At 53.6% G+C, this 7,621-nt stretch overlaps 1 protein-coding gene across 2 annotated transcripts; it reads left to right on the top strand.

Moving 5' to 3' along the window:
* The first annotated feature begins 221 nt into the window (after positions 1 to 221).
* Positions 222 to 5,451, top strand: MARVELD1 (MARVEL domain containing 1). 2 transcript variants are annotated; one of them, XM_023206351.1, is made up of 3 exons: positions 222 to 1,867; positions 2,230 to 2,499; positions 4,498 to 5,451. In XM_023206351.1, the coding sequence occupies exon 1, from the start codon at positions 399 to 401 to the stop codon at positions 918 to 920; it is 522 nt and encodes a 173-aa protein (XP_023062119.1). In that variant the 5' UTR covers positions 222 to 398; the 3' UTR covers positions 921 to 1,867; positions 2,230 to 2,499; positions 4,498 to 5,451. The 2 variants fall into 2 exon arrangements, with proteins under 2 accessions (XP_023062119.1, XP_023062118.1); XM_023206350.1 differs by having other exon boundaries at positions 222 to 2,499.
* Positions 5,452 to 7,621: the final 2,170 nt, after the last annotated feature.

The following is a 7,621-nucleotide window of genomic DNA, read 5'->3' as shown; positions in this document are numbered from 1 at the left end:
CTGCCCTGGCCCGAGGATGAAGGAATCCGAGCTGCGGGCCTGGCACAGAGGAGAAAGGCGGGCGCCAGGGTGGTGAGCGAGACGGCAAGAGAGATGGTAGGAAGCCGGGAGGAGCGCGCGGGGGAGGAGACCGCGGAGGGGAAGGGGAAGGGAAGGGGAAGGGAAAGGGGCGGGTGGGAAGGGTGGAGAGCGGGAGAGAGAAGGCGAGGAGGGCCGAGGGGAGGAGAGAGGAGAGGAAGGGTGGGGAAAGGAGGAGAGGAAGAGAGGACTAAGAGGGGAGCAAGGCGAGGAGGCCGCGGCGGGCGCAGCGGGCATCTGGGCCGGGCTGCCCCAGCGAGCAAGGCGCCGCCATTCCGCTGCTCGGGGCGCCGCCGCCGCCGCCACCGCGCCCGGGGGCCATGCTCCCGCAGCCCCCGCGCCAGCCGCCGCCCCAGGCGCGTGCGGCCCGCGGCGCGGTGCGCCTGCAGCGGCCCTTCCTGCGCAGCCCGCTGGGCGTGTTGCGGCTGCTGCAGCTGCTGGCCGGCGCTGCCTTCTGGATCACTATCGCCACCAGCAAGTACCAGGGCCCCGTGCACTTCGCGCTCTTCGTGTCGGTGCTCTTCTGGCTGCTTACCCTGGGCCTCTACTTCCTCACGCTGCTGGGCAAGCACGAGCTGGTCCCGGTGCTGGGCTCGCGCTGGCTCGTGGTCAACGTGGCGCACGATGTGCTGGCGGCCGCGCTCTACGGCGCCGCGACCGGCATCATGAGTGACCAGATGCAGCGCCACAGCTACTGCAACCTCAAGGATTACCCGCTGCCCTGCGCCTACCACGCCTTCCTGGCGGCCGCCGTGTGCGGCGGCGTCTGCCACGGCCTCTACCTGCTCTCGGCGCTCTACGGCTGCGGGCGTCGCTGCCAGGGCAAGCAGGAGGTGGCGTGAGGCCGCCCGCGCCCGCCGCGGCCCTGATCGGGGCGGGGGACCCCCGGAGACCAGCGCCCCCAGTCCCTCCCCCCGCCTCCCCGCGCGGGTGCGCCCTGGCACCCTCTCCCTGTTTCCACTGTCGCCCGCGCCCAGGGACCCTGACGCGCAGCTCCCGCCCGACGGCAGCGCGGCCGCCGCCCAGAATCCCAGCCACTGCCCAGAATCCCGACAGCCGCGCCGGACGCGCAGTCTCCTGGGACCAGCGCAGGCTGCAATCCGAGGGGCGGACGCACACTCGCAGACCAGCCGCCCCGAGGCGAAACCTCGTGGTTCCTCTTCCCTTCCCTGCTGAGACTAAGACGTGGACGGGCGCCGCGTAGATCCGGAGGAGGCTCCCAAATTGGAACCAGGCTTCCGCCTGCCCCCTTCCCTCCCGCCCCGCGGTCGGAAGAGCACTCCCTTCCCCGGCCCCTCTCCCAGCCTCCGGTGCTGTAAAACGCAGGCGCTGGGCCGCGGGCGGAGCTGAGGACAGGCCTTGGCTGGTTGCAGGATGAGCGAAGAGTTTGGTTTTAGCTGGGGGTTGTGCGGGCATCCTGCGGAGCCCTTCCCAGTCTGTCTCTCGGTGCTTGGTTGTTCTGGGGTGGGGCCCATCCGCCGAGGTGGGGACGGATAGGAGGAGCCGGTGGGCTGTACACATACAATTGTGGAGTCTCCTCGTGCCTCTGCCTGCTCCGCCTTTGTCCTTCAGGTTTTTGCAGGCCAGTCCCGAACACACGCTAACTGTCCTGGCCTCTCCGTGACACAAGTTTCTTCCCAGCCTTCCTCACAGGCTTATACCGCCCCCCCATCCTCATCCCCCCATATCTGTTTGCATTAGGAGTCCCACGACCATGGCGGAATGTTAAGGTGAACCCCACCGCTTCTTACAGATGGGGACCCAGAGCCTGCTCTTGGGAACAGCCAGAGTAAGATTAGAACCCAGACTTGCAGTCCAGCGCTGTTTGCATTAAAAGGGTGGGTGAGTCAGGACCCCTGGCTCAGGAGCCGCCTCTCCGTAAAGAGGGTTTCAAGGCCAAATGGGTTTGTCAGCCGTGCTGTCTCCCTTTCCTGGAGATGCTCATTAGCTTATCAAAGACTCTGAGAAGTCCCGCTGTTAGAGAAATAATTTAGTTTACTGTATGAACTGCTTCTGGGCCTGGAGCAGTATTCCTACCTTGAGGTTCCAAGCATCCCTGTGCTGTCCGGGCTCTCATTCATGCCTAAGGGCCCAACCCATTGGCTGTGTTCTGTTTGAAGATTTCGGGAGCGCCTTCTCTTTCTTCTCCAGGGAATTTCTCTAGCAGAGGGAGGGGACCTACCCCATCGAGGAAGGAGATTGCTGCCCCTAGCCAGAGACCCGAACTGGGAAATAGGAACATTCCTTTACATTGTTGGAGAAATGAAGCCAAAGTTGTTCAGATGGTTTTCCCAGTCTAAAGGAAAGTCACCTGCAAGAGATCCTGGCACTGACCTGAAGCACCTGACAGGGTGGGTCTCCCTTACCAAAGAGAAGAACCACTCTCTGACGCTGGGGTGACCTGCTGGCTGGGCCTGTAAGGTAAGACGCATCTTGGTTTTCTGGAAGGGGTCATGGGCATTTGAATAAAAAGCACAGAGCCTACTCCTTTTCCAAAAGTTAAAGAGTTTTTATTCAGAGCAAGTTGGAGAGGTGACAGTAATAACCACAGTATCTACGGAGTTGTGAAGATTCAATCTTTTTGCTAAAATCCTCCAATGGTCTGCTCTTTTATTTTTTTCTTTCTTTTTTGTTTTGTTTTTGAGGCAGTCTTACTGTGTCACCCACACTGGAGTGCAGTGGTGTGATTGTGGCTCACTGCAGTCTCGACCTCCCAGACTCAAGTGATCCTCTCACCTCAGCCTCCCAGGTAGCTGGGACTACAGGCACGTGACAACGAGCCTGGCTAATTTTTAAATTTTTGTAGAGACAGGGCCCCATTATATTTTGTATGCTGGTCTCGAGCTCCTGGGCTCAAGAGATCCTCCTGTCTCAGCCTCCCAGAATATTGGGATTACAGGTGTAAGCCACTGTGCCTGGCCTTGCTGTTTAAAAAGGCTCAGCCTTCTCTGGATTAGAAACTAGAAGAGGGGAGGCCATGTGTTTTCGTGAGCTTGTTTTTAAAGTTTAGGTGCACAGGTGTTAGATTTCTCTGTGGAGGTTGCAAAGGTGTAGTTTTAGGGTGTGTGAAGCATGAATGTAATTCTAGATATGTTGCCATCAGAGCACCTGTGTAGCTCTACTATGTGGCTGGCACATCTCAAAGCATTTTACAGGTGTCCATTGATTCTCTCAATAACCCTATTGAGGTGGGTTCTAATGTCATTCCCATATTCTGAATGAGGAAAATGAGTCCCAGAGAGGTTAAATACCTTGCCCAAGGTCTCCCAGCTAATGAGTGGTAGAGGTAGGATTTGAACCCTGGCAGCCTGGCCTCTTCATGACCAGGCTATACTCTATATAGTAGGGTATCAATACATGTTAGATATATGTTAATGTATCTGGTTTTTAATTAACATGTAATATACATGTTAATGTAGCTGTTTTTAAAATTGTGGTAAAATACACTTAAAATTTACCATCTTAACAATTTTTAAGTGTATAGTTCAGTGGCATTAAGAACATTCACAGCTAGGCACAATGGCTCATGTCTGTAATCCCAGCACTTTGGGGACGCCGAGGCTTGAGACTAGCCTTGGCAACATAGCAAGATCCTATTTCTACAACAAGTTTTTTAAAATTAGCTGAGTGTAGTGGTGTGTGCCTGTGATTCTGGCTCCTTAGGAGGCTGAGGGTGGGGATCGTTTGAGCCCAAGAGGTCGAGGCTGCGGTGAGCCGTGTTGGTGCCACGGTACTCCATCCTGGGTGACAGCGAGACCCTGTCTCAAAAAGAACATTCATATTGTTATGCAGCCATCACCACCACCACCACCATCTATCTTCACAACTTTTCTTATCTTGTAAAACTGAAACTCTGTACCCAGTAAAATCGTGGGGTTTTTGGTTTGTTTTTCGTTTTTTCTGTGTGTGTGTGTGAGACGGAGTCTCACTCTGTCACCCAGGCTGGAGTCCAATGGTGTGATCTCAGCTCACTGCAACCTTCGCCTCCCGAGTTCAAGCCATTCTCCTGCCTCAGCCTCCCAAGTAGCTGGGACTACAGGCGCGGGCCAACACACCCAGCTAATTTTTGTATTTTTAGTAGAGACAGAGTTTCACCATGTTGGCTAGGCTGCTCTTGAACTTCTGACCTCAAGTGATCCACCCACCTCAGCCTTCCAAAGTGCTCAGATTACAGGCATGGGCCACTGCACCCGGCCAAATTGTGGTTGTTTTTGTTGTTTTTTTCTCTTCTCTGGGAAATTCTAGAACACTGATCCCAAAGTCCCCCAACTCCTTCAATGTCTCAGTTAGGCCAGGTCCCACTGCCAAGCTCCAGGAAGGGTAACGTTCCCTCAGCCCCAAGTGCTGATGCAGTGAGAACCTGGGGTGAGACACTTGGGGTACCTTGGAAGCCCGTTGACTTTGGCTCTCCTGTTGCAGGTTTCCATGTTGCTGAGGCCATGGAGATTCCCAGAGTTGGTCACACCAACCACTTTCAGGGCCCGCTGCCCTGGGCTGGTGACACCATTCTGGCCTGGGCCTGCAGAAACTTTCAGAGTCTTCACTGGCAGTAGGGGGAGATGGGGAGAGGAATGACCTCTGCCCAGCAGCTTCCTTTCCACACCATTCAATGGAAGAGCCCAGATGGGTGAAGATTGATTTTGCCTTAACTCAAGAGAATTCCTGTTCTCCTTGTGCTATGATTTGGACACAAGATTCTGGATACCTGGAACTTAGCTGTGTACTCCTGTACCCTAAACAATGGGTTTGAGTTCCAGCCTTTATTCTTTTTTTCTTTTTTCAGATCACCATCTAAGTTACATCTTTAGCTCAGGTCCATCCTTCCCAAGATCTCCTTCTTAGCCCCCAGCCCCTGGTGCTGTCTGTGGTCAGGTGACCTTACTCAGGAGCAGATATCTCCTTGGCCGCCATGGAGCCTCATCCATCCACACGTGCCTGTAGCATTCCAGAGCTCACTGCTCTTCTAGATGTGCCTTCCCGCTTGGCTTCCAGCGGCTTGTGCTCCCTCTGTCTGCCAGGTATGAGAAGAACGCGTGAGACTGCCCACATTCACCCTCCCTCAAGGCCCTGTGCCATAGGGGTGGCCACCCGACCTGCCCCCAGAACTTTTGGATACTGGAGGCAGTTGCGTAGGCGTCTCTCTCTGGGTACCAGGACTCAGTCCAGCCCAAGACCACTCTGGGCAGCTCCCATCCCAGTCTAGGGCCATTTGCAGACCCAGGAAAGCATTTCTACAGTGTTCTATAAAAGTCAAAAGGGAAAGTGGATTTGGGAAGAGTGAGGGTGGTTGGGGAGGGGGGACCGATGTGCCTCATTGTTTAGTGGTGATTACAAATATGCTTTTCTGGATAAAGTTTGGTTGTTTGCTCTTGGCGTGTGTGTCTTCCGTCCTGGTCTTCTGCAGTATCCCTCCATGTGAGGTCCTCCCATTCTGTCTCATTGTGCCTCACGCCCTGCTGCTGGCCTCTTTTCTGCCTCTCTGGCTTCCTCTTTCCTTCTAGGAAGGAAAGAGAGTGAGTTCACAGATGTCCAGTGCAGTTAGGAGCCTGGACCAGGGGTTGCCTGAGGACAGAAACCAGAGAGAAGAAAACTGCCTGTGTCCCTGATGGAGGCTGGAGGAAATTCCAGAGGCTTTTGTCCTTGCTCTCAATGGGCCCTCTGTTACAGAGCTCCACTGCCTCTCATTCTGGGCGCAGAAAGACCGTGGTTGTGGAGCTAGAGTGTCCTGTTCTAGTCCAACCCCATCGTTTTACAGAAGGGGAAACGAAGTCCAGGGCATGGTGGCAACCTGCCTGATGCCACACAGCTGATGAGGGGCAGAACTGGGGTCTCCTGTAGCCCAGGCCCTGTTTTTTTCCCTGTATACCACTGTGGCCTGCTCTGGTGTTGCCGCCTGGACCACACCCCACTTGCCTTTCCCCCGATTCCCCTGAGATTCTTTGCCCAGCCAGCTGCTGGCTACTGACGGATGCCCTGGAAAGGGTGTGAGGGCAGAGTTAAAAGGCTTCCTCCCAGGCTCCTCCTCCCTGTGCCCCGGGCGTGACATCTGCAGCCAGGAAACAGGATTTTTCAAAACTCACCTGGAACACTCCTCCTCCCTGTGCCCTGGGCGTGACATCTGCAGCCAGGAAACAGGAAGATTTCAAAAGTCACCTGGAACAGCTCCAGGCTGGGATCTGATGCCACATGTGTGCACCACACCCACTCTTTTCCAAAGAACCATTGCAGTGCCTGTGCACACAAACATACACACAGGCACACACACTGTCTTCATAATTTGGTTTGTGACTGGACAGTGGGTGGAGGAAAACACCATCAGCTGCCAAGGCCCCTCCCCTACTTCCCTCTTTCTTCTCCTGTCTATTTGTGAATTTCAGGCAAAGTAAAAAGTGGCTCTGCTTTCCGCAAAGGCTGGTAAGCCCCTGCTTTACTCTATTTTAGTGGTGGAGCGTTTTGCGGTTTAAAATATGCTTCTCCCTGCATTACCCTATTTGATCTTCCCTGTTGTCTTTTGTTTTTTTGAGATGGAGTCTCGCTCTGTCACTCAAGCTGTAATGCAATGGCATATTCTCAGTTCACTGCAACCTCTATCTCCCAGGTTCAAGCAATTCTGCCTCTGCCTTCCGAGTAGCTGGGACTACAGGCGTGCACCACCACATCCCACCAATTTTTGTATTTTTAGTACAGACAGGGTTTCACTATGTTAGCCAGGCTGGTCTCAAACTCCTGACCTCACATGATGCACCCGCCGCAGTCTCCCAAAGTGCTATAATTACAGGTGTGAGCTACGGCACCCAGTCCCTTCCCACTAGTCTTACAGGTTGGCATTGTTGCCCCCCACATCTCCTATCCCATTCAATAGAGGAAATGGAGCCCAGAGAATGGAAAGGCCTTATCCATGGTCACACAGCTGGCTAGCGACAGGGCAGGGACTGGAAGGCAGAGGTTTCTTTAAGCGCTGTGGTCCTTTGGCAGGCTCTAAAGCTTATGGGGAGTTTAGTTTTCCTTCCAGGAGACCAGGTGTTTAGGAATGGCCTAATCTGGCATTTCCTGCTTAGTGCACTTTGAAGTAAGACACTGCTTCTCAGACATAATGAGCTCCTTTGAGTGGGAAACCTCAGGGTTTATGTCTATTACTTTTCCTGCTTTTCTAGGGATGGAGGTGGGGTGGTCAGCGGTGAAAAGCGAGAATTAATAAATGAATATTTTCAGTGATCAAAGGAAAAAGCAGGAATATGAGACAGAAAAGTTTGGTTAGCATGATTTATTTACGTGTTTTTTGTCTGGTCACAATAGTTATTTGTAAAATAAAATAGCAGTATATATCCATAAAAATATAATACCAATATGCACCATCAAAAACTGTAAGCAGTATAGATGTGTAAAAAGTAAAAAGAGAAGCTGGGCCAGGTGCAGTGGCTCATGCCTGTAATTCCCAACAGTTTGGGAGACTGAGGTGGGCAGATCACTTAAGCTCAGGAGTTCGAGACCAGCCTGGGCAACATGGCACAACCCTGTCTCTACAAAAAATATGAAAAAAATC

The sequence above is a fragment of the Piliocolobus tephrosceles genome, chromosome 9 (assembly GCF_002776525.5).
Source record: "Piliocolobus tephrosceles isolate RC106 chromosome 9, ASM277652v3, whole genome shotgun sequence".
Classification (NCBI taxonomy): domain Eukaryota; kingdom Metazoa; phylum Chordata; class Mammalia; order Primates; family Cercopithecidae; genus Piliocolobus; species Piliocolobus tephrosceles.
This window is presented reverse-complemented; position numbering and strand designations above follow the sequence as displayed.

Excerpts from the sequence above, each read along its gene's own strand:
- MARVELD1 (XM_023206351.1), top strand. The coding sequence starts at position 399 with ATGCTCCCGCAGCCCCCGCGCCAGCCGCCGCCCCAGGCGCGTGCGGCC.